The sequence below is a fragment of the Siphateles boraxobius genome, unplaced genomic scaffold, assembly GCF_051911475.1.
Source record: "Siphateles boraxobius isolate OS27281-9 unplaced genomic scaffold, OSU_SipBor_1 19, whole genome shotgun sequence".
NCBI lineage: Eukaryota > Metazoa > Chordata > Actinopteri > Cypriniformes > Leuciscidae > Siphateles > Siphateles boraxobius.
Window position 1 is genome coordinate 33,935,909 of NW_027508799.1, and position 25,751 is coordinate 33,961,659.

Here is a 25,751-nt window from a genome sequence, read left to right on the forward strand (position 1 = left end):
TCCAAGTATTGATTTTAGATTGGGAGGAAATTCTGATTAATCTGTCCACTAAATTGAACTTCATGCATTCCTAGCTATATTTCAGCTACGATTTACTATTAGCCTACTGTGATTGTTGTTCTTTAAAATACTTAATTTGCAGTAACTTTTTTGGCTGTAAATGAATTGTATTATTAGAATTGTAATTTGCAGTAACCCGACAAAGTAATTTGATTACGTAATGCATTTTACTTGAATCAGAGTTTCCGCTAGAAAAAAATGGTTCCGGTCAAAGTGACCGGCAGAGGTTTCGTTTTACGGACATTTTGATGATATGCCGGTTAAATATCGCCTCTTAATTAGTCAAGTTGAGGGAAACTGGAGGCAGTCTATGTAACTTAAAAAAATGACATAATCAGGCCGTATAGAATGCAACGTTATTATTAGGTTAACTTTCAAATAGACGGAAAAAAACATGAACGTCCGATTGGCGTCAATCAACGGCAATTATTTTTTATGTTCATCAGTGGTTACAGTCTATATCAAGCAGGGACACGTTTGTGTGTGCATTTTATTTTGTGATTTCACCGGAATAAATAGAGAGACTCCAACAACAGCGATAGATTGAAAAGCGCGTCCGAGTGAAGATTGCGCAACTCGCGCAGCGCGTCGTCCATGCAGCTGATAGCAGCGGACACGAGCGCTCAGCTTGATTTCAAAAACAACAGATTTTAGCGCTAGATCTTATTTAATAGCAAACTAAATGAATGGACTGCTAGTTAACCAGATATGTTTTATTTATTTGTATTAGGTACATCCGTGCCTCAATGTTTCAAAAATTGAATGTGTGTGAAACCATAGGCTATTCAGTTTTGATGAGAGAGAAAAAAAAACTGTAGCCTACAAGTGCGCGGATTAGAACCACTGATCTATAGGCTATAATGAGATGTTCCTGATTCACCATCGTTTGAACTCTGAAAAAAGCTTTTAAGGCTAGTCTGCCTGGGCCTGGCCATATTTGAAACGTCTCACTCAATCGTTCGTTGTTTAGGTCTATATTACAGCCGTTTGCTTTATTTGAAATGCAGCATGCGATGTTTCATAACTTTCAAACGGTAGAGTCTGTTCATTTATATTTACAACATAGCCAAAGATCGGTGTATTTTTGCTTTAGGGCCTATACATTTTTATTCTCAAATTCAGCTTGTGTTAGGGGGCGGGATTATTAGGCAATTATAATCGGACAATTTGACCGGAGAGATTTAATTTTGTCGGACATTTCATTTTTTTACCGGCCAATGTCCTGTAATTACCGGACAACGGAAACCCTGACTTGAATATATATTAGACCTTTACTGTCTTTTTTGGCACTTTTTTGTGTACAAAAGATTGTGGTCAGTACATTTTTTTTAAATGAAATTATTCCAAATAAATACTGTTCCTTTAAACTTTTGATTCATCAAAGAATCATGAAAAAAATAATTATTACTGTTTCCACAAAATTATGAAGCAGCACAACTGTTTCCAACATTGATAATAATCATAAATGTTTCTTGAGCATCAAATCATCATATTATACTGATTTCTGAAGGATCATGTGACCCTGGAGACTGGAGTAATGATGCTGAAAATTCAGCTTTAATCACAGGAATAAATTACACTTTAAAATAAATTTTTATTTATATAGAAATGTGTTAATGCTCCTGAAGCATGCAGCAAATGCGTTTATGTCGACAGAGTTGCGTTTATGTTCCTAATTATTGCCACACATTGAATAAGTTCAGGGTCCGTGTTGGTGATTGATCAATCCTCTAATATTGAAGAGCCGCTAGTTCTGGTGATCTCTATGGTTCATGTTCATTGCTGCCTATGGGTTAGAAAGGTCACCTAGCGAGTGTGGACACGGAACCTGAGGAATATCAATCTATTTATGTATTTATTTATTTATTTATTAACATCATATGAATAGACTATGAATTCATATAATATGAATATCAACTCCATCCATGGCTACGACCCCGGGAACATTGAACAGTGTCCTTTTCCCCAAAGTTTGTCTGAAATGTCATATACTGTGAAATTAACAATTAAGCCAAAGAAAAAAATGTATGAAGGGCTGGAGCTCCACTTATATGAAACGTAATTAGAGCCTCTCTCATGTAGTTTTGCAAGAAAAGTGTGTGTCGTAATTTTAAATCGTGTCAATTTTAAAAATCGAGATTCACTTCACACTGAGCAACAGTTTAACCAGATGGTCACATGCAGAATATATATGTATTCGATTTTCACACGCAGAATAGTACATTCTGAATCTTTTCTATGTCTGAAAAAAAATCTTCTTAATTTGTATTTTATTCTATCAGTTCACTGCTCTATTTTGTGATTTCAGATTTTCTTGTGCTACACCTCAAATAAAAACAAAGCAAAGAAGCAGAACAAAAAATGTAGTTTTTTTAAGTCAATCTTTCTCTCTCTGTCTGTATTTGTTTCTGTCATACTGATATCATATCATATATAATAAAATGTTGAATATTTGAAGTTACATTGCACTGTCATTGGATTGGAAACAGTGTTTTTTTGCTTTTTTTTTTGTTGCTTTTTTCTTGAAGCAATGTTGATACTGAATGAAGTAATTCACAACTTGTAAGTGTTTTAAATTACATTACATTTATTTCATCACATTGTTTTTTGAAATTACACCCAATAACTGAAAAAGAGAATAGAGGATACACTATGAAACATACAGTAGTTATTTTCACTCACATAAGACAGTAAAATTACATCTGCAGTCTTTATCACTCCATTTGTATTGTCCGTCCACCTTCTCTATGGCTCCGCAGTGCTCAGAAATCTGATGTTCTGGTGGACTTCCCCCTTTCCAGTTGCTCCAGTTTCTCGCATTAAGCCCGTTGATCCAAATCCAGAATCCGAAAAGTCGACTCTGTCTGAGTCCCACCCAAACTGGCCCGGAGATTTTCCTTCTTTCTAGCTCTCGCTCTGTTTCTATCTGATCGTTCTCTGACCGAATGATCAGGAGTCCAGAAAAGTCTCTGTCGCAATAATCCAGAGCTTCCTCCCAGGACATATTCTCCTTACTGACATGAATGAAGCTTTCTGACAAAAAGTATACAAAAAAAGAGTTAAAAACTTTCACTTTGAATTACAAAAGCATGCCATGCTAGAACTTATTTGAACTTAAAAGCAAGTGTTGTGTTGTCTTACTATAGCATAGAGGATAGAAGGTACTACCAGTACTACCATGCCAATTCCCATTTAAATCCATGTACGCTTCAGGATAATGTGATTTGCTGTCAGGGTTCCAGTTGAAGTCCCAGTTTCTGTAAGCAGATCGTCCTTCATCAGCCCATTCCACACTGTCCTCCAGCAGGCCGATCCAGAAAGGAGTATTAGACTCTTTTCCTTTCTCCTTCACTCGTTCATTTTCCGTCTGATCTCTGATACTGACTAAATCAGTGTGATGCTCTCTACAGTACATCTGAGCCTCAAACCAGCTTCTGTCTTCACGGATTAACCTGAAGTCATATGATTTCCGCCCAACACCTATAGCTGCAAGAAATTTATATTGTTTTAATTAATTGTAAAATTTTATATTTATATTCATAAGGCAATATTTTATTACCTTGTTCATAACACATAAAGTGTTTTGGAATGCTACATAGGATAGATTCCCAGTCTCCATCAGCTTTCATAGCAGCACATCTTATTTTCCCACTATATGCTGTACTTCTGTTAAATGTGACATCATCACCATTTGACCATTTCTTACTGCGATTACCTCGACGAGTACCAATCCAGCCACTAGAAGCATTTTTACTTTTGATCAGGTTAGATAGTTTAATATTGTCCTGTTGGTCATAGACTGTGACGAGGCCAGTGTAGTTGTTTGTTTTGCATTCTTCCTCAGCGGTTGTTCTGCTAATATTTTTTTTCTTTACTATGTAGAATTTTCTCAGTCGACCCTCAGCAGTTGACGGAGGAAATGCTGAGGAGAAATATCAGTTTTTAGAATTACTGGAAAAACGGGGAGAACATATGAGCATATATGTTATGTACATAATGAAATAATGTATAAATTTACATGTGAAAACTTGATAAATCTTTAGATATGCAGTAAAAACAAATCCACGGATATCAACTTTATCAAAGTTAACTTCAGTTGATGCATTACATTAAGTATAATCAAATTGGCTGTATGAGTAATTTCAACTTAAATCGTATAAAACTGACTTATAAAATCAAGTTGGATCACTTATAACTTAAAAAGTTGAAATTACTTGAATAATTTTGATGAGTTAAAGTAATGTAAAAACATAAGTTTTAAAGTGTATTAAAGTGTTGTCATACTGTGGAAATGCTATTTATTATTTATAAAACATTACCATATAGACAGTACAATAATACCTTTTGATGACCAGTGTGATGCAGACAATAATAACAACAATATACAAAGAATAATTTATATTAATTGTTCTTGCTATTGTTTTGTTATTTATACCATTTATTTGCAGAAGAACATTGTTTTGGTTGTGCTTTAGCTCTGTGTGACTGTGTGGATGAATACGGTTATCCCACTGCTCATAAAACACTAGGCTTAAAGGGATAGTTTGCCCAAAAATTAAAATTATGTCAGTTAATTACTTACCATAATGTCGTTCCAAACCTGCAAGACGTTCGTTCATCTTCAGGACACAAATGAAGATATTTTTTATGAAATCCGAGTGATTTCTGTCCCTCTATTGACAACACAACTACCACTTTGACGCTTCAAAAAGTTCTTAAAGCTATGGTAAAACTGATCCATATGAATTGAGTACAAAATTTAGTCCAAGTTTTCTGAAGAGACTCAATTGCTTTATATAATGAACAGATTTAATTTAGGCTTTTATTCACATATACATCAGTTGTGGTAATGATAAAATAATTTTAAAATCACCTTGATAAATCATTTTATATATGCAGTAAAAAATAAACCCACCTATATCAACTCAAAAAGTGTACTGTGCACAATTTAAGCAATCTCTATCTTAATGACATTAACATTTAAAAAAAAATAGTTTTACATTTCCACACGAAGCCTAAATTCAATCTGTTCATAATATAAAGTGATCAAGTCTATTAAAAAAAAATTGGACTAGACTGCTCAATTCATATAAATTAGTTTTACGATTTCTTTATGAATTTTCTGAAGCATCAAAGTGGTAGTTTTTCTATAGAGGGTCAGAGATAAGACCCGTAAGACTTTCGTTCATCTTTTGAACACAAATGAAGATCTTTTAATGAAATCTTCATTTGTGTATCAAAAGATGAACGAAAGTCTTACGGTTTTGGAGCGACATGAGGATGAGTAAATAATGACATAATTAAACATTTTTAAGGTGAATTAATGCTTTAAGGGGGGCATCTTCCCTCTTCTTACACTACACATGCGTTATGTGAAATATGAACTTTAATATATAGACATTATAGACTTGTGCCTGTCCATGACCTTGATGATAAAATAAAATCATAATAATAATCTTAATAACACAAAGAATGTCATTAACATGAAAAAATACTGTTAAATTTTCACATGAATCACATAAATTTCCCCCCCTAATACTCACCCCAGTATATGAGCAGGGCAGACATAAATACCAGAGCAACGTTTGACATATTGTAAAACAGAATCTGATATTTGATTAAATGGTCTGAATCTCGTTCTTGTGATCTGATGAAAGAAAAATGAGAATTTGAGAAATCAAAATTGGCTCAATTATTACTTAAGTTCTTTTTAAAAACACCTTCAGATATGTACAGTATGTCCTTCATCCGCATGCTGACTTGAGAAAACAAAATTATCTAAATGTTAAAAATATTCAGCTTTTACATAAAATGCATTATTGACTAAAGGCAAAGAGAGGTTGTAAAGTCCGTTCAGTCTTACCTGATGAGAAGAGGATTTCAGTTTATAATGTGCTGAAGAAAACCTGATACTTTTATAAAGAACTTTATAGTGTGGGCTGGTGCAGTAGTTAATCAGTAACATCACTTGGGTGTTATTCATGTGTTGTTGTGTCAGTGTATTGTTGTCAATTAAGTGGTATATGTGGGCATACCAAGACAAATTCCTATCAACTGTATTGTTGAAATGGCTAAATGAATAAATCTTTGAATCTTTAGTAATATTCAGTAATGTATACGCATGTTTAGGGACATCACTACGCACTGATCAGTTTATGCATTTGATTATACTCAGTGTTCAGAGAAAATAAAATGGTGGTCAGAAAAGGAGCGAACTGGTATTTCAGTATAGTCAGTGGAGCAAAAATGTGTTTGTGTTATATCAATGACTTAGCATGGTTCTGATATGATGTGGTTGTGATGTGAATGTTACATTATCACTAAAGTAAAAGACAATGATGTGTACAGTAAATAAACCCTTGACGTCATCTGTGCATGTGTACACATATACAATAGATTATGAGCAGTGCAGCGACTGCTTCTTCCATTTACCAATAAATTCAAATCTGTAGTTTGAATTGATAAAAAAAATAACGTTCTTTCCTCCTGTTCCTCAGAGCCTGCTTTCATTCATTCAGTGTTTGCATAAACAAATTGCCTTAGTCAAATATCATCTATAATGTGTCCATATTCAAACGCACTGGGATCTGCAATGTCATGTTCTGATGAGCCTCAACTAACTCATTTTTATTCCAGTTTCACATTCACGTTTGATTTCACAGCTAACAGGGAACGTTCTGGCAAGGTTCTCTCAAAGTTATGATCATACGTTCTTCCAGTAACGTTAATAGAACGTCCATTCAAAGTTATCTGGTCTTTAATAATGTTCTCAGAACGTTAGCACAGAAACATTATTTATACATCATTCATGTTGTTGTTTTTTTTGCTTTTTTTTGCAGAAATGTGTTAGTTGGATGTTAGTCTAACATTTTTAAAAATGTGTCTACTTGTCTTATAATGGTCAGAGAACATTTAAAGGACAATTCCGGCCAAAAATGAACCTAGGGCTAAATAACACATGGGTACCGAGTCGACCGTTCTCTGGGATGCGTTCTCATGATAATCGAATGTTCCCAGTTTTAACGTTAGTTTTAGTTTAACCACAGATTAGCTTATAACGCTAGTGTAGCATAGAATATGTAAAAATAAAAATCGCTAGTTAAGGCTACGCTCACATATAGCGCCTAAAAACCCGTAGAAAACGCTAGGCGCACTGCATTCTCCTTTTTCCAAAGCGCTACATGGCGGTATGGCGCTATATGGGTGCTTGGAAAAAACGAGCGCGTCGCACCGCGTCGCTTCCATTATGAGCGTGCATACCGCGTGCCTACATTTGAAATAACGAACTTGAGCGCGCAAAATACGCGATATGTGAACAGGCCCTAATACCACTAACAAGGCTCAAAATAGCCCCACACTAAGCATTGAGAACTTTGTAAGTGTACAGACAGTTTAATAAGAAGTTACTTTATAAAGACAGTACACTTCACGTATATAGGCAGGAGCCATCTTTGAAAAACAGTCTCGACCTGTCGAACCACGAACGCCGTGCTGTTCGATAGTCACAATTCAGCTCATGTAAAACGGCGTTCGTGGTTCGAGAACTTACAAAGTTCTCAATGCTTCGGTTTGCAGGTAGAGACCCTCATTATGCTAGCGTGTTAGTGTGGGGCTATTTTGAGCCTTGTTAGTGGTATAAACTAGCTATTTTTATTTTTACTTATTCGATACCCCATACACTAGCGTTATAAGCTAATCTGTGGTTAAACTAAAACTAACGTTAAAACTGGGTACATTCGATTATTATGAAAACACATCCCAGAGAACGGTCGACTCGGTACCCGTGTGTTATTTAACCCTAGGTTCATTTTTGGCCGGAATTGTGCTTGAAATGTAACATTCCCACAATGTTTGCATAATCCAATGTTCCCTTAACGTTCGCACGACCAAGAAAAAAAAAAAGGTTTTAATACATTTCAAAAACTTGAAATCACATTTTCATGACTTAATGAGAACGTTAGCAAAACATTCGTAAAACATTTTTTGGTAACACTTTATATTATGTGTCTTTAACTGCTACGTACTTACATCTAAAATATTTGATTCTGTCCATGTTGTATTGCAAAACACTATTGAAGTGGATACGATTAAGTTTAGGACGGGTTGGTTACGGAGGTGTAAGGGAAGAAATTTGTTACATGTGTAGCTAATTATAAGCAGGTTTTTAAATAAAAATACACATATATAAGTACAATGTAAAAACATGAATTTACACAATAAGTGCATTGTATCAAATGATTCATTTTGTAAGTACATAGTTGAATACCCCTCAAATACCCCATAGTTGAGTACCCCTAAAAAGTGGGATCTTTTTTTATTTTTTTATTAGCTGGCTAAATATGTATATATAGGCCTATATTTACACTTTTTTGTACATCATCTCTCTATATCTGATCGTCCTCAGAATCAATACACATAATGCATAAAAGTAATGCCTGCAGTCATTCAGATTATTCTGATAAGACTTTTATACCAAAATTGTCTGTGTTTGGATGGTTAGCATGCTTTAGTTAGCCCTTGCAGATGTTGTAACTATGGTGACAAAAAGCATGTTCTCCATTGATGGGATGGCTATTAAAAACTAGTTAACCTAAGAATCACAAACATTTCGTTACATGATTTTATATTTCAACATGCTGTTAAAAATATGAAACTGGCTTGTTTTATATATGTTTAGGGTAGTTTCTTGTTCATTCATTCAAAATATTATTTTAATTTCTTCTAAAGCACTTTGAATTACCATTGTGTAGAAATGTGCTGTATAAATAAACTTGCCTTGCCATTAAGATGATTCTGAATGCTACTAGATAGCTCACTCCAGTATTATAATATAACCCTTCTCGGTTATCCTTTCAATGGTATCAGTGCTCATAATTCATTTTTTAGAGTTTTTTAGGGCCCATTGGGAACTACAGAGGCAGGCGTGTTGAGATCGTCACTGTCCTGCAGTTTCTGTGCTGTGATTTAGAGATATTATAAAGCGAAGCTCATGAAAGGGTCTGGATCCGAGTTCAGAGTTGTGATGGATCACAGACGCTGGTCGAGTTTGTTCTCTACATGACTGATGCTTCTGTATTTGCTCACACAGGAGACTTGGGCTGGTTGTAAACTGTGTTGCTCCTGTTATTTAATCACAGTGATCAAAGTGCATCTTTCCCATGTCTCAGCGCTATATAGGATTGTCAATAAGTGCAGCGCTGAGTCTGCATTATGTGATTTAGGGTTTCTGTCACACAAACCAGCATCACATATGCCCGACTTCTCTCCTTACAGCAGTTTTTCTAACTTAATAAAGCATCTAAAAGTGTGACACTGATGTATAATGTCCCTTTTTGTGCTGTAATGTGGTGTAATGTGATTCAAATGCAATATGTTGCATTTGTGATGTGTGTGTGTGTGTGTGTGTGTGTGTGTGTGTGTGTGTGTGTGTGTGTGTGTGTGTGTGTGTGTGTGTGTGTGTGTGTGTGTGTGTGTGTGTGTGTGTACTATGAATTTCTGTACGTTTGGAGACTGAGATCTACACAATATCATGTTGACATCATTTAAAATATAACATTTTATACATATTTACAAATCCTCTGAATGAAATTTTACCTGAATATGCACAATCACTTAACATGATATACTCTCATTTATCCGAAGAGGAACTTTGTCTCACAGACATTTTTAATGTCAAATTTATCATCAAAGCTCAACAAGTATATGTAAGAAAAACGTTTTCACAGTGTAATGTTATAGTGTTTGAAAATCTATGTCTAAAATATGGAAATGTGTTAACGAATAATCTCATTTATTTTAAATACTATCAAAATATAAAATCCTTTGAATTCAATATTCACTAAAACATTTTGTAAGTCTCTAAACTTGTTCATACTTAAATGGGTTTATATTTTAGATCAACATGTCCATATTTCAATGTCTATCCATCCATAGGAATAAAATGTGTGTTAAAATCACATTTTTGACTTACAAGCCTACAAATAAGTTTCTTTAACCATGTTTTTCTGATTGTATTTTATAAAACCTCTCCAAACCCTTAAAAATCCTATCCTAAAAATACATTCTATGATTTACTGAGTCATAAATAGCCAATGTATTAAATTACAATACAGTTCTCTATTGTTACTTTTGCCAAGTACAAATGCCTATCAACACAATAAAAAGACTCTATTATATAATATAATATGCATTCATTAACAACTTTTAATATTAATTTTTAGTATGCAACATAAAAGTTTACAAAGGTAAAATTCAAAAATAAATGAGATAAAAATAAAAACCAAACAGGCCACAGGATCACTAAGGATAGCATTAGCTTTATGAGCTTTATTATATAAGACATGAAGATAGAGCTGTTTACTGTTGAACACAAGAGGTTTTTTTCCTCTTGTTTGGGAGGCAGAGACCCGAAATCTGCATATAATAAACCATAAACCAAGGGCCTATATTACTTCCCCTCACATAAAACCCTATGTTTTCTTCTGCAGTCCTTATCACTCCATTTGTATTGTCCGTCCACCTTCTCTATGGCTCCGCAGTGGAGGGAAATCTGATGTTCTGGTGGACTTCCTTCTTTCCAGTTGCTCCAGTTTCTCGCATTAAGCCCTTTGATCCAAATCCAGAATCCGAAAAGTCGACTCTGTCTGAGTCCCACCCAAACTGGCCCGGAGATTTTCCTTCTTTCTAGCTCTCGCTCCGTTTCTATCTGATCGTTCTCTGACTGAATGATCAGGAGTCCAGCAGTATTTGGTTGAGTGTCGCAGTGATCCAGAGCTTCCTCCCAGGACATATTCCTCTCACTGACATGAATGAAGCTTTCTGAATAAAATAATAAAATTTAATTAGTTGCATCCATGTTTTGATTTATTGGAATATATGGTAGACTTAGAAATGTTGAATTTTAAAGCATAAAATATTTTCTGAACTTACTGTAGCAAAGAGCAGAATAGATACCCGTGTTACTTTTGAACCAAGATCCGTTTTGATATGTGGAGAGATATGTAAACCATCCTCTAGATAAACTACTCCGTATGTAACCAGAATGTCCACCATCAACCCAGTCAAGGCTGTAATTGTATTGGAGGCCGATCCAGAAAGAGTCACTCCCATTTACTGCTTTCTTCACTCGTTCATTTTCCGTCTCATTTCTGATACTGACTAAATCAGTGTGATTCTCTCTACAGTACAGCTGAGCCTCAAACCAGTTTCTGCTTTCACGGATTAACCAGTACTTGTCTGATTCTTGCCCATTACCTGTATGAATGCAGACAATAATTTTACTCGCATGGTATTTAGATATTTATAGGATATAAACGGCTCAGGGATCATTACCTTTGTCATAACACATGAACATTTTTGTTTCACTACAATTGACACACCCCGATCCTCCACCAGTGTTTACGGCACCACAGCATTTCTCCTCCTTAAAAGAGCCGCTGTATTTGATGAATGTGGCCGGATCACCATTTGACCATTTACAGCTGTTGGCACCAATCCAACCACTCACATTGAGAATATTAACTAGCTCCTTATTATCTTCTTCATTATAGATTGTGACGAGGTCAGTGTAGTTACTTCTGCAAGCATTTCGTGCTTCATTTATAAGCATTTTATTACTGATCAACTGGAATCTTCTGAGTCGGCCTGAAGCACTTGAAAGGGGAACACCTGAGAAGAGATATTCAGTTTTTAGTTAAATACTATTTTACATCTTGAAGAACATTCATATCTTTCAAAAAACATTTACATGTGAAACTTTGAAAAATCTAGTTTAATAAATGGGTAAAAATGATGTGTTGGATTTACTTAAAATATATATGCACGATTTTTGCATCACAGCTTTTATGTAAACCCAACTTGGAATAATTTTACTTAAAATTAACAAGAAAATTATTTGGAATAAAAAACGTACTAGGGCAATGGATAAAATATTACAATGTCCCCGCAGCCGAGTTTTCTATATTACTACTGGTCGGCGAATATCAGAGCAATTCTATACTTGTTGGGGGAAGATGAGAAAGCCAGCCGGGCACAGATAGAGAAATCATCCATTGGATATAACCCTCTGTCAGTATTATATTCTCAGCTGCCACTGACACTCAGTATCTAACCTTACACTCTCCTCAGTTGTACTACAAGCTATACAAATTTGATATCAGTTCAGACGTCATTTTGCACTCAACAATCTTCAGCTTGCCTCACCTGTTGTAAAGATGCAGCGTTTGATATATGGTCAAAAATGGAATTAGGTCATGATTTGTATTTGAGTGACACATTTGCCTCCTTTGAACAGTTAGTCCGAAAATTTGCTATTCCTAACACACACTTTTTTTAGGTACCTATTCTATTTTTATTGATTTAAGAAGAAAAAAACTGCGTTAGATTAATCTGAGAGGGGTCATAGCATGTACATACATATTGCTGTCCTACTGTTAGTTTAACTGCTTCTATTGTTCTCATTTGTAAGTCACTTTGGATAAAAGCGTCTGCTAAATGAATAAATGTAAATGTACAGCTTAGCAGCTTTGTGTCATCAAATTCAAACTGTTTCCCTTGCTGTCCCGCTCGATCTCTCATTGATTATATTCTCGAGTACAGGTGTGGAGTAAAACAGTCCATAAGTCAAGTCTACTCAATCTACACAATCTGACTGCCTTAGAGTCTTTAAAACAAAACTGGGAAAGAGAAATGGAGGATCAAATATCAGATGATGTTTAGCAGGAAGTAATTCGGAGAATACAATCATCCTCTATAAGTCTCAGGCACACAGGTGTTCAGTTTATCATTGGTCTAAGAACAGATTGACTAAGTTTAAAAGGGATAAAGACACTATACTTGTGATCGATGTAAACAAGCTCCTGCTACTTTATAATGTATCATATGTTTTGGTCATGTCCGAAATTGCTAGAATACTGGGGCTCAATTTTTGGGACCTTTTCAAAAATTGCTTTGGATATTTGGAGTTGTTAGTAAAGATCATAATCTAAGCAGATCCCAGTATGGTGTTATTGCTTTCGGTTCACTTCTTGGCAGAAGGATCATTTTGTACAAATGGAAAGACTCTTCACCTCCAACATATGGACATTGGATTAAAGATGTGATGTATAACATACAACTGGAAAAGCTTTGACGTTCTAATGAAAATAGATGTTTTATCACTTGGCAAGCTTTTCTGAATTTTTGAGTAAAACACTTCTGCTAAAGAATTATTTTTAATGTATATATGTTTGTATATTATTATTGTGTTTTATTTCATTTTATTTGTATTATTATTTTTTAACTGGTCTGACTGTTACGTTGGGAGAGGGGGGTCCGTATCTGTACTGTTATATTCTTTGTTCTTAAATGCTTTGATGTATAATGTATATTTTTTCTTATTCTATTAGTAAAAATATACAATAAAAACATTGGAGAAAAAAACTAACAAGAAAACAAAAGTTTTCGGTAACGCTTCATTTTACAGTCCTGTTTACCATGTACATGCTATGTACTTATTATAGTAATTACAATAACTGGGCAATAACTGGGTAATAACTAGCTACTAACCCTGAACCTACCCCTAAACCTACCCTTAACCCATGTACTTACCTTATATTACCCAGTACTTTCTAGGTAAGTACACTGTAAGTACTGTACCGTAAAATGAAGCGTTTCCAAGTTTTCTTGTTAATTTTGAGTAAAATTATTCCAGGTTGGGTTTACTTAAAAAGTGTGTAGACTAGTGCTCACCTTATAAAATTAAAAAAGTAATAAGAATAATAAAAAAAAAACGTAATATACTGCTAAATTTTCAACATTCATAAACGTGTTTTGTTGGAGGATCTTTTTATAGATTTTCAAAGCTGCTCAAAATATAATAAAGACCGTATTAAATACTCACCCCAGAGAAGAAGCAGGACCGATAGAAGTAACATGGTGATGCTCAGTTAATTTTAAACCAGAATCTTATATTTTATTGAAGGGTCTCAATCTTATTCATGCGGTGTGATGATAAAAATGTTTGTTGTTTTGGTCTGTTGATTTGTTTGACTGGTCAGTGGATTGGAGGAAATAGAAAACAGAACAAATATGAGAGAATGTAAAAAATCAAAAATGTTTCAATATTTATTTATTCATTATGATTCTCTGTAATTAATACAAAGGCTAAAGACTTCTTGTATGACACACCCAAACAGTACAAAAAATTCATACACATCTAAATATGTATCGCATCAACAAACAAACAATGACAGGCAATGCAATCAGATTTGCTTATAGGCCTAAAAACAGTATAGTAGCATTTACAGGGTAAGTAATAAAAACTGATCATAAAACAGACAGAAAAGATCCTTCTTACCTGTTGAGCAGTTTGTTTGGTTTGTTTGTGCTGAAGGAAGGAAATGCCAGACTTATTTAAATCATGCCTTAATTTTAGGATGGGCACAGACAGACACATAGGCAAATTGAGTCTGATAACACATGGGCTATTAATGATATGCTGTATTATTGCATACAATACACAACATTTCTTATGTGTACGTGTCAAATCACAAAAGGACTGTTCTTACTATTTAAAAATCATATAATAACATGAATTCATGTTTTATGTGTTTCTCGTAAAGACCTATGCATTTTTTCATTAAAAAAAAGTTTAGATTACAGCCGGAAAGAACTGTGTAATTAAGACGAATTAACAGTGTAACTTTTAAGTAATTATAAACTGTAAAAAGTGATCAGTTGACTTAACTTAAAAAAGCGAGGACACCCATTACCTTCAAATTATTAAGTGAATAAACTTCATGTGTAATTGAAAACATTAAGTTATGTGAAACTGTCAAGTTTGCTTTACTTAATGTTTTCAATTATGCATAATGTTTATTACTTAATAATTTTAAGGCAACAGGTTTCCTCACTTTTTTAAGTTAAGTTAACTGATCACTTTTTACTTGTGTAGTGTACCTATAAAGTACTTGCATGTAATATAAGGGAACAATATGTAAAGTTTGGGGAATAAAGCGGTAACAACCAGGAGAATAAAAACACATATTTATACTGTAAGTATTATAAAACTAAGGGGTACTTATTCTACTATTATGATATAACAATCTTACATTTGGGTGCAATTTAGCAAAAACATACACTGTGTACCTTTTTGTAATAATTGTGTACTAATACTGTATATGCTGTATAAATACAGGGTACATATCTATGCATTTATACAGGTTTTTTTTGTTTTTGTTTTTTTGATAGCAAAAGTGCATATGTTTAAGTTTAGGCTTACATGTTTCAAGACAAGTAAAGCTAAAACTATTGCACTTTTTTTTAAATACTGGGAAATATACTCTTGTTCCATGTAGTACAATAAAAATACATACACAATATATAATATCTCTGACTCGGAAACCTTTATTTGAAAAACAACTTATTAGAGTTGGTCTGAGGCGAAAGTAACTTTGATAATTTTCGCCCCATCTCAACTCTTCCTTTCCTTTCTAAAATTTTGGAAAGGTGTGTTGCAGCTCAAGTCCAGAGTCATCTGTCTCACAATGGTCTGTACGAGCAATTTCAATCTGGGTTTCGACCTTACCATAGTGTTGAGACTGCTTTAGTTAAGATCTCTAATGACCTATTGTTAGCTGCTGACTCTGGACTTTTATCTATCTTAATCTTACTTGATCTAAGTGCTGCATTTGATACTGTATCTCACAGAATTATGTTGCACAGATTGGAGACTATTGGAATTACTGGCACCCCTTTGACTTGGTTTCAATCACATTTTTCGGACCGTACTCAATTTGTTCAGCTGAAGCAGTTCTGCTCAAAGACTTCGCATGTCAAAACAGGTGTCCCGCAGGGCTCAGTATTGGGTCCTCTTTTATTTATAATTTATCTTTTACCCCTTGGTAATATTTTTAGGAAATTTGGCATTCAATTCCACCTATATGCCGACGACACCCAACTTTATCTGTCCTCTAAACCTTCCGCTAATTTTCCTCCATCGGTCCTCTCAGACTATTTGGCTGAGATTAAAGAATGGTTTTCTTTAAATTTTCTTAAACTTAACACCAGTAAAACTGAAATTCTTCTAGTTGGCTTAAAAAACAATCTGTCTAAATCTTCATGCTCATCTGTGAAAATTGACGATCTACCGGTCTCTATATCTAGACAAGTTAAAAGTCTGGGGGTCATTTTGGACAGTACTCTTTCATTTGAAGCACATATAAACAGTCTCATCCGCTCTACTTATTTTCATATACGCAACATCAATCGACTTCGTCCGGCTCTTTCAGTAAAGAGCACGTCAATTCTAGTCCATGCTCTAGTTACGTCCCGTCTTGATTTTTGCAACAGTCTTTATTATGGATTGCCTTCTAAGGTACTCAATAAACTTCAGTTAGTACAAAATTCGGCTGCCCGCATCATCAGCAGAACTCCCCTTGCTGAACACATTACTCCCATACTAAAACACTTGCACTGGCTCCCGGTAAAATATCGTATTGATTTCAAAATTCTTCTTATTATTTTTAAAGCACTCAATAACCTTGCTCCTTCATATTTATTGGACCTTCTTAATATCTATACTCCATCTCGGACTTTAAGATCGTCTTCTTCGCTCACTCTTGTTCTCCCTAGAACCCGCACTACTTCTATGGGGTCCCGGGCTTTTAGTTTTGCAGCTCCTTATTTATGGAACCTGCTGCCACAGGATGTGCGAAACAGTGAAAGTATTCATGTTTTTAAATCTCGCCTTAAGACCCATCTTTTCCGGCAGGCTTTTATGTGATTATTTTTTTTATTTTTTATTTTTTTACTTGTATCTAAGGTTGTAATAATGAGTATTTGATTATTGTTGATTTGTTTTATTGTGTTTGTAAGGTGTCCTTGAGTGTCATGTAAGGCGCCTATAAATAAAATGTATTATTATTATTATTATTATTATAGTCTACAGTTTAAAAAGTTTAAAATATTGTAATTTTTTCTTACAAACACCTATCGTTTCACTTCAGAAGATATTGATCCATCCATTGAGGTCGTATGGATTACTGCAGTTATTGCAGTAAATGCTGATTGATGCTCCAACTTTTAGGAACAAATGAGCTTGCATTATATGTATTCCCAGAGATGTACTTTTTATTTTTCTTAAAACCTTCATTTGTGTTCATCTGAAGAAGGAAAGTAACATAAATCTCGGATGGCATGAGGGTAAAAGAGGAGTAAATGGTGAGGAAGTATTTCTGGGTGTACTGCATTTTCTTTTAATACATAATACAGAATAGCAAGAGACATGATTTCTTCTTCAGATTCATCAGTGGAAAGAAAGAAAAAGAAGAGGAGCAAAAGGAAGAAGCCAAGCAAGAGAAAAAAGGCGGGACAAAACCTGCTTTCTGTCAAGACTTAAGCATTTGAAATGAATTGTTGATTTTAAAAAAGAAGTGTTTTAAAGAAGTGTTGTAAATCTGTTTTGAATTAAGTTGTTTTTCAAATAAAGTTTTCTTAGTCAGTGATATAAGATTGTGTATGTATTTGTATTGTACTTACCCTGTAACTACATGAAACAAGAGTATATTTCCCCAATATTTAAGCAAAAGTTGCAATTGTTTTAGTTTTCAGAGCACTTTTGTTAAAAAGATTACTGTATAAATGCATAGATATGTACCCTGTAATTTTTAAAAAGCATACAGTATCGGTACACCATTATTACAAAAATGTACACAGTGTATGTTCTCACTAAATTTCACCCAAAAGTAAGATTGTTGTATTATAATTGTCACGGTGTGGGTTCATGTCTTGTTCCTGTCTGTCTTGTGTTCCCCCCATTATTGTGTATTTGGTTTAGTCCCGTCTAGTTTTCCCGCTCCTCGTTTGTGTTCATGTTTACCACCTGTGTTAGTTAATTTACCCAGCTGTGTCTTGTTTCACTCATCCGTTCCCCTGTATTTAAACCCTGTGTTTTAGTTCAGTCCTTGTGCGTTCTTAATGTTGTAATGTTTGCTTTTGCGTGTTCCTAGTTTCCTTGTTCTGTGTACTGAGTACCGTATTCTGAGTTTTCCTTGGATCACCTGTTTGTTGGATTATTAAAGTGCTTGCGATTGGATTCACTCTCTGCTTCATTCCTGCCACATTGTAACAATAATAGTAGAATAAGTACCCCTTATTTCTATAATACTTCAGTATAAATAATTAAAGGTACACTATAATTAAAAGTTACACTGTAAAATCGCTTTAATTTCACAGTACTTTCCGGGCTGTAATCTAAAGTGTTACCAAAAGTTTAACTGAAAAGGTAGAGTTACTGTTGAGCAAAATGCACTGCAAACATAATGATTTTATAAAGAGTTCACGGACATTGAAGAAAGAAAGAAACTACGGTTTTCATTTGCAGAATGTGAAGTCCTGCACATACGTTATAGATCAGCCTGCTTTCTTTTTCTTTCGGAAATGTTTGCATAAATTTGCTGCTTTAGTCAAATATTAATATAATCCGTAATGTTTCCTTATTCAAACATCTAGCCCTGCGATATTACATTCTGGTGTGTCACGATCACAGAAGCACTATTTATTTTACACATTTTGAACATTAGAAAAAACTAAAGTGAAATGGCTCCCTGGTTTGAGAAAAACAAAAACACGTTTTTGTTGCTTATTAAATGTAAATGGTGAAAAAAATACATAATTTGTACAGTATCAGAATACGTTATCAGTCATTAATGAGTTTAACCAGAGCATTTAACAGCAGCATTCAAGTTAGAAATGTATTCTTATTAAAGCTACTCAGTAACTTCTTATTAAAGTTATTCAGTCAAGAGCAGCGAGTGATTTTCTGGTTTTCTTTTGTTGTTTGATTAATATTAACAGCATATTTAATGGTAGGTACTGTATATTACTCTGCTTTCACTTTTAATACACAGATCTAATATACACATGCGATTTCTTTGCTTGCTATTTACGTTCACAGACATAACTATGAAGGTAAAAGAGTAGCAAAACTGGAGAGCATGGAAAAGGAGCCGTTTTATTGGTTGGCGCCTAGCCAATGATATTGGGACTTCTTTTGTATGTGATGATGTCACGGCGCACCACGATAGAAATAATAACCAAAACCAAACAGGGGCACGTTCAAGCTCAAACCGGTGTGCAATGTTTTGCTACGGTTGAATGATATGTTTCCTGGAAACGGTGTGCAACGGGGTTTGAGATACGTTTTCTTTTTTTGGTGGGTGTGTCAAAAATGTCAACCCAATCAGCAGCAACATGTGTATAAACCATGCGGTATTAAAGAGACAGCTCGCACAATCCGAGTAAAGTCGTTTACAAACGTGTCCGCTGCAGCTCGGCATACGCAACAATTGAAGATATTAGAAGACATGTTTGTCGTAAGAGTTTTATAGTAAAAATATAGCATATCAACAGTGATCAGCAATAATGATAAGCCTAATACTCACAATCAAAATAATAAGGTTATATAGATCATAACACAGTCTCGGAGGTAAGAAGTGGATTATCCTTCACCTGAAATGTTTGTCTTTTCATCCTGTAATGCGGTGCAATTATTAGATCACAATAATTAGGAATCACAGTTTCTATTTTATTCTGGACGGCAAGGGCAGTGACTGTAACATCAAGCGTATTTTGCAGTATTAAACCCGTATTTATACCGATTTCATCAGCCTCCGAAAATTCTTCAAAAATAACACAAAGAATGTCCTTCTCAGCTGCCGTAGTTGCAACACTTGCGACTTCAGAACAGGGTGTTCAACGCATCACCATTTCTGTTTAAAAAAGGTTTTGCAACTTTTTCTCGGGGGTGAACGCAGCCCAGGCTCTCACGGTTACCAGACTATTGAAACTGACTGAATATAGCACATCCCCACCTAAGATATTGCACACAGCCACCACTGCAAAAGGTGTAACACAAAATTTCTTGTGTTTACTTGTCAAATCACAAAAGGACTGTTCTCACATGTAGCTCATGTTTTCATGCTGTATCTTTAAATGCCAACCAATAAAACAACTCCTTTGATTTTTTTTTCACAAACCAGGGTGCCATTTCAAATTTTTTTTTTTTTAAATGTTAAAATTGTGTAAAATAAATATTGCTTCCGTGATCGTGACACACCAGATTGATATATATTAAAATATTGCGTCTTACATGCGTCTTACATGCGCTTCATGAGGCACACTAGCACACACACACGCAAGGTCTCTCGCTCTCCCTCTCTGCCGTGCGTGTGCTACACGGTTTGAACATAACATACATATTCACGTAGCCTTTCGAAAACGAAAACTATAATATATATATATATATATATATATATATATATATATATATATATATATATATATATATATATATATATTAACGATGAAAAACGGGACAAAACTTGATTTTTTTATAATAAGCAGGACACTAAAATTAGAGTTGAAATACGGGACTGTCCCGGGAAAAACAGGACGTCTGCTCACCCTAATAATAAATGATCTGTGGGTTATTTTGAGCTGAAACTTCACAGACACATTCTGTGCAGACCTTATATTACATCTTGAAAAAAGGGGCATAATTGGTTTCCTTTAAAGTATAAAGGCTGGCAATGAAGGAAATGGACAATGTAATACCCAGAATATTTTAGTTTTTTTTTTTTTTTTTTTTTTTTTTCAGAAACCTCATTGCAACAATCACAGATAACACACATGACACTAATGAACTGTCTGTGTGTCTCGGTTTGCTTATAGATTTGCCGAGTACAAATGCTTTCAACACAATCAGTAAAAGGACTCAAGGATATAATATGCATTCATGAACAACTTTTAATATTCATTTTAAGTATGAAACATAAAGGTTTACAAAGGTAAAATAAATGAAAAAAACAACAGGACCACTATAGATAGCATTACCAAGTAGTTTCTAGCGGTTAGTTAGTGCTAACTGAGAGCTTATTATACGAGAAATTAAGATAGAGCTGTTTACTGTTAAACACATTAGCTCTTTTTCCTCTTGCTGAACTGAAAAGTGCATTTTATAAACCAAAGGGCCTATATTACTTCCCCTCACATAAAACCGTATAATTTTTTCTGCAGTCCTTATCACACCATTTGTATTGTCCGTCCACCTTCTCTATGGCTCCGCAGTGGAGGGAAATCTGATGTTCTGGTGGACTTCCTTCTTTCCAGTTGCTCCAGTTTCTCGCATTAAGTCCGTTGATCCAAATCCAGAATCCGAAAAGTCGACTCTGTCTGAGTCCCACCCAAACTGGCCCGGAGATTTTCCTTCTTTCTAGCTCTCGGTCCGTTTCTATCTGATCGTTCTCTGACTGAATGATCAGGAGTCCAGCAGTATCCGTGTGAGTGTCGCAGTAATTCAGAGCTTCCTCCCAGGACATTTTATCAGTGCTCACATGAATTGAGCTTTCTGAAGAAAATAATAAAAATTTAATTAAATTCTTTAATATTTTGATTTATTGGAGCATATGCTCCAATAATTCAATTTGTAGACTTGGAAATGTTAAATTTTAAAGGATAACATATTTTCTGAACTTACTGTAGCAAAGAGCAGAACAGTTATCCTTATTCTTTTTCATCAAACTATGTTGTTTCAAGAAATATGTAAAACATGCTCTAGATGAACTATTCTGTGTGTAACCAGAATGTCCACCATCAACCCAGTCAAGGCTGTAATTGTATTGGAGGCCGATCCAGAAAGAGTCACTCCCATTTACTGCTTTCTTCACTCGTTCATTTTCCATCTCATTTCTGATACTGACTAAATCAGTGTGATGCTCTCTACAGTACAGCTGAGCCTCAAACCAGTTTCTGCTTTCACGGATTAACCAGTACTTGTCTGATTCTTGCCCATTACCTGTATGAATGCAGACAATAATTTTACTCACATGGTATTTAGATATTTATAGGATATAAACGGCTCAGGGATCATTACCTTTGTCGTAACACATGAAGTACATTTTTGTTTCACTACAATTGACACACCCCCATCCTCCACCAGTGTTTACGGCACCACAGCATTTTTCCTCATTAAAAGTGCCGCTGTATTTGATGAATGTGGCCGGATCACCATTTGACCATTTACAGCTGTTGGCACCAATCCAACCACTCACATTGAGAATATTAACTAGGTCCATATTCTCTGTTTCATTATAGATTGTGACGAGGTCAGTGTAGTTACTTCTGCAAGCATTTCGTGCTTCATTTATAAGCATTTTATTACTGATCAACTGGAATCTTCTGAGTCGGCCTGAAGCACTTGAAAGGGGAACACCTGAGAAGAGATATTCAGTTTTTAGTTAAATACTACTTTACATCTTGAAGAACATTCATATCTTTCAAAAAACATTTACATGTGAAACTTTGAAAAATCTAGTTTAATAAATGGGTAAAAATTATGTGTTGGATTTACTTAAAATATATATGGACATTTTTGCATCACAGCTTTTATGTAAACCCAACTTGGAATAATTTTACTTAAAATTAACAAGAAAATTATTTGGAATAAAAAACGTACTAGGGCAATGGATAAAATATTACAATGTCCCCGCAGCCGAATTTTCTATATTACTACTGGTCGGCGAATATCAGAGCAATTCTATACTTGTTGGGGGAAGATGAGAAAGCCAGCCGGGCACAGATAGAGAAATCATCCATTGGATATAACCCTCTGTCAGTATTATATTCTCAGCTGCCACTGACACTCAGTATCTAACCTTACACTCTCCTCAGTTGTACTACAAGCTATACAAATTTGATATCAGTTCAGACGTCATTTTGCATTCAACAATCTTCAGCTTGCCTCACCTGTTGTAAAGATGCAGCGTTTGATATATGGTCAAAAAAGTATCATTATCGGTTCTGTTATATTCTCGGTTCGTAAATGCTTTGATGTATAATGTACATTTTATCTTATTCTTTTAGTAAAAATAAAAAATAAAAGCATTGGAGAAAAAAAATTATTCCAAGTTGGGTTTACTTAAAAAGTGTGTAGACTAGTGTTCACCTTGTAAAATTAAAAAAGATCTATAATTTCTTAATAAAAATAATAAGAAAAAAAAGTAATATACTGTTACATTTGCAACATGTATAAAAGTGTTTTGTGTGAGGACATTTTTTCAAAGCTGCTCAAAATATAATAAAGACCGTATTAAATACTCACCCCAGAGAAGAAGCATGACCGATAGAAGTAACATGGTGATGCTCACTTAATTTTAAACCAGAATCTTATATTTTATTGAATGGTCTCAATCTTATTCATGCGGTGTGATGATAAAATGTTTGTTGTTTTGGTCTGTTGATTTGTTTGACTGATCAGTGGATTGGAGGAAATAGAAAACAGAACAAATATGAGAGAATGTAAAAAATCAAAAATGTTTCAATATTTATTTATTCATTATGATTCTCTGTAATTAATACAAAGGCTAAAGACTTCTTGTATGACACACCCAAACAGTACAATAAACTCATACACGTCTAAATGTGTATCGCATCAACAAACAAACAATGACAGGCAATGCAATCAGATTTGCTTATAGGCCTACAAACAATATATGTTAGTATAATTTACTGGGTAAGTAATAAAAACTGATTATAAAACAGAAAGAAAAGATCCTTCTTACCTGTTGAGCAGTTTGTTTGTTTGTGCTGTGCTGAAGGAAATGCCAGACTTATTCAAATCATGCCATGAATGTAGAATTCTAGGGCAGAGACAGACAGACAAATTGAGTCTGATAACACATGGGCTATTGATGATATGCTGGATCATTGCATTCAATACAAAAGATGTAACACAAAATTTCGTATGTTTACGTGTCAAATCACAAAAGAACTGTTCTTACTGTAGCTCATGTTTTCTGTGTTTCTCGTAAAGTAGACCTATGCATTTTTTCATTAAAAAAAGTTTAGATTACAGCCCGGAAAGAACTGCGTAATTAAGAAGAAATTACAGTGTAACTTTCAGTAATTATAGTGTACCTATAAAGTATTTGCATGTAAGTATAAGGGAACAATATATAAAGTTTGGGGAATAAAGGGGTAACAACCAAGAGAATAAAAACAAATATTTTTACTGTAAGTATTATAAAACTAAGGGGTACTTATTCTACTATTATTATACAACAATCTTAAATTTGGGTGCAATTTAGAAAGAACATACACTGTGTACCTTTTTGTAATAATTGTGTACTAATACATAATGTATGCTTTTTAAAAATTACAGGGTACATATCTATGCATTTGCATTTGCATTTTTTTTTTAAAATAGCAAAAGTGCAGATGTTTAAGTTTAGGCTTACATGTTTCAAGACAAGTAAAGATAAAACTAATGCACTTTTTTAAAATACTGGGAAATATACTCTTGTTCCATGTAATTACAGGGTAAGTACAATAAAAATACATACACACAATATAATATCACTGACTCTGGAAATGTTTGCATAAATTTGCTGCTTTAGTCAAATATTAATATAATCCGTAATGTTTCCTTATTCAAATATCTAACCTTGCAATATATTACATTCAGGCGTGTCACTGTCACAGGCTGGCTGAAGCAGGCACGGAAGCTGGATCTCAATTGCAGCAGTCTTTATTTAAACAAATTAGAAACGCACAGACAGGATACAAAGAGAACACGAACGGGAAAGGGAACGAGAAAAACAGGCACATAGCAACAACTACAGACAAGGAAGAGACTGAAACACAGGGTTTAAATAAACAGGGAACAGATTAGGGAAACAAGACACAATTGAGGCAAATTAATTGATAATGACAGATAGACAGGTGATATAACTAAACACTAACGATGAGCGGGAAAACTAGGAACCAGGACTGAACCAAAACAAACACTAAACGTGACAGAAGCCCCCCCTCCTGCAAGGCGCAACCTCACACCGTATTACATCGATAGGGGTGGGGGGGTGGGTGTCCTGGAGGCTGACGAGGGCGTGGCCAATCCAGGGCAGGAAGCCAGCAGGGTGGAGCTGGCTGTGCAGGTGCCCATGGTGGAGATTAAACTTCAGGTGGCCATGGTGGAGATGACTCTTTGGGTGGCCATGGTGGAGAAGACCCTTCGGGTGGCCATGGTGGAGAAGACTCTTCGGGTGGCCATGGTGGAGAAGACCCTTTGGGTGGCCATGGTGGAGAAGACCCTTCGGCTGGCCATGGTGGAGGAGACCCTTCGGGTGGCCATGGTGGAGAAGACTCTTCGGGTGGCCATGGTGGAGAAGACCCTTCGGGTGGCCATGGTGGAGATGACCCTTCGGGTGGCCATGGTGGAGAAGACTCTTCGGGTGGCCATGGTGGAGAAGACCCTTCGGGTGGCCATGGTGGAGAAGACTCTTCGGGTGGCCATGGTGGAGAAGACCCTTCAGGTGGCCATGGTGGAGATGACCCTTCGGGTGGCCATGGTGGAGAAGACCCTTCGGGTGGCCATGGTGGAGAAGACTCTTCGGGTGGCCATGGTGGAGAAGACTCTTCGGGTGGCCATGGTGGAGAAGACCCTTCAGGTGGCCATGGTGGAGAAGACTCTTCGGGTGGCCATGGTGGAGAAGACCCTTCAGGTGGCCATGGTGGAGAAGACTCTTCGGGTGGCCATGGTGGAGAAGACCCTTCAGGTGGCCATGGTGGAGAAGACTCTTCGGGTGGCCATGGTGGAGAAGACCCTTCGGGTGGCCATGGTGGAGAAGACCCTTCGGGTGGCCATGGTGGAGAAGACC

General features: G+C 35.3%; 2 protein-coding genes and 1 long non-coding RNA gene across 3 annotated transcripts; all 3 read right to left on the reverse strand.

Annotated features, from left to right (window-relative positions):
* Window positions 1-2,733: 2,733 nt before the first annotated feature.
* Window positions 2,734-14,055, reverse strand: LOC143742317 (macrophage mannose receptor 1-like). The gene is made up of 4 exons (XM_077235154.1): window positions 13,940-14,055; window positions 3,620-3,982; window positions 3,202-3,546; window positions 2,734-3,093 (listed from the first exon to the last, which is right to left on the reverse strand). Exons 1-4 carry the CDS (start codon window positions 13,971-13,973, stop codon window positions 2,735-2,737), a joined length of 1,101 nt encoding a protein of 366 aa, XP_077091269.1. The 5' UTR covers window positions 13,974-14,055; the 3' UTR covers window position 2,734.
* On the reverse strand, window positions 5,607-5,971 carry LOC143741567 (uncharacterized). The gene is made up of 3 exons (XR_013205135.1): window positions 5,924-5,971; window positions 5,795-5,838; window positions 5,607-5,707 (listed from the first exon to the last, which is right to left on the reverse strand). It is a non-coding gene; the product is annotated as an uncharacterized LOC143741567 (long non-coding RNA).
* Window positions 10,238-23,684, reverse strand: LOC143742319 (macrophage mannose receptor 1-like). Its single transcript, XM_077235155.1, has 6 exons — window positions 23,658-23,684; window positions 23,198-23,345; window positions 21,971-22,309; window positions 21,575-21,892; window positions 20,932-21,445; window positions 10,238-10,375 (listed from the first exon to the last, which is right to left on the reverse strand). The coding sequence occupies exons 2-5, from the start codon at window positions 23,229-23,231 to the stop codon at window positions 21,075-21,077; spliced, it is 1,062 nt and encodes a 353-aa protein (XP_077091270.1). The 5' UTR covers window positions 23,232-23,345; window positions 23,658-23,684; the 3' UTR covers window positions 10,238-10,375; window positions 20,932-21,074.
* Window positions 23,685-25,751: the final 2,067 nt, after the last annotated feature.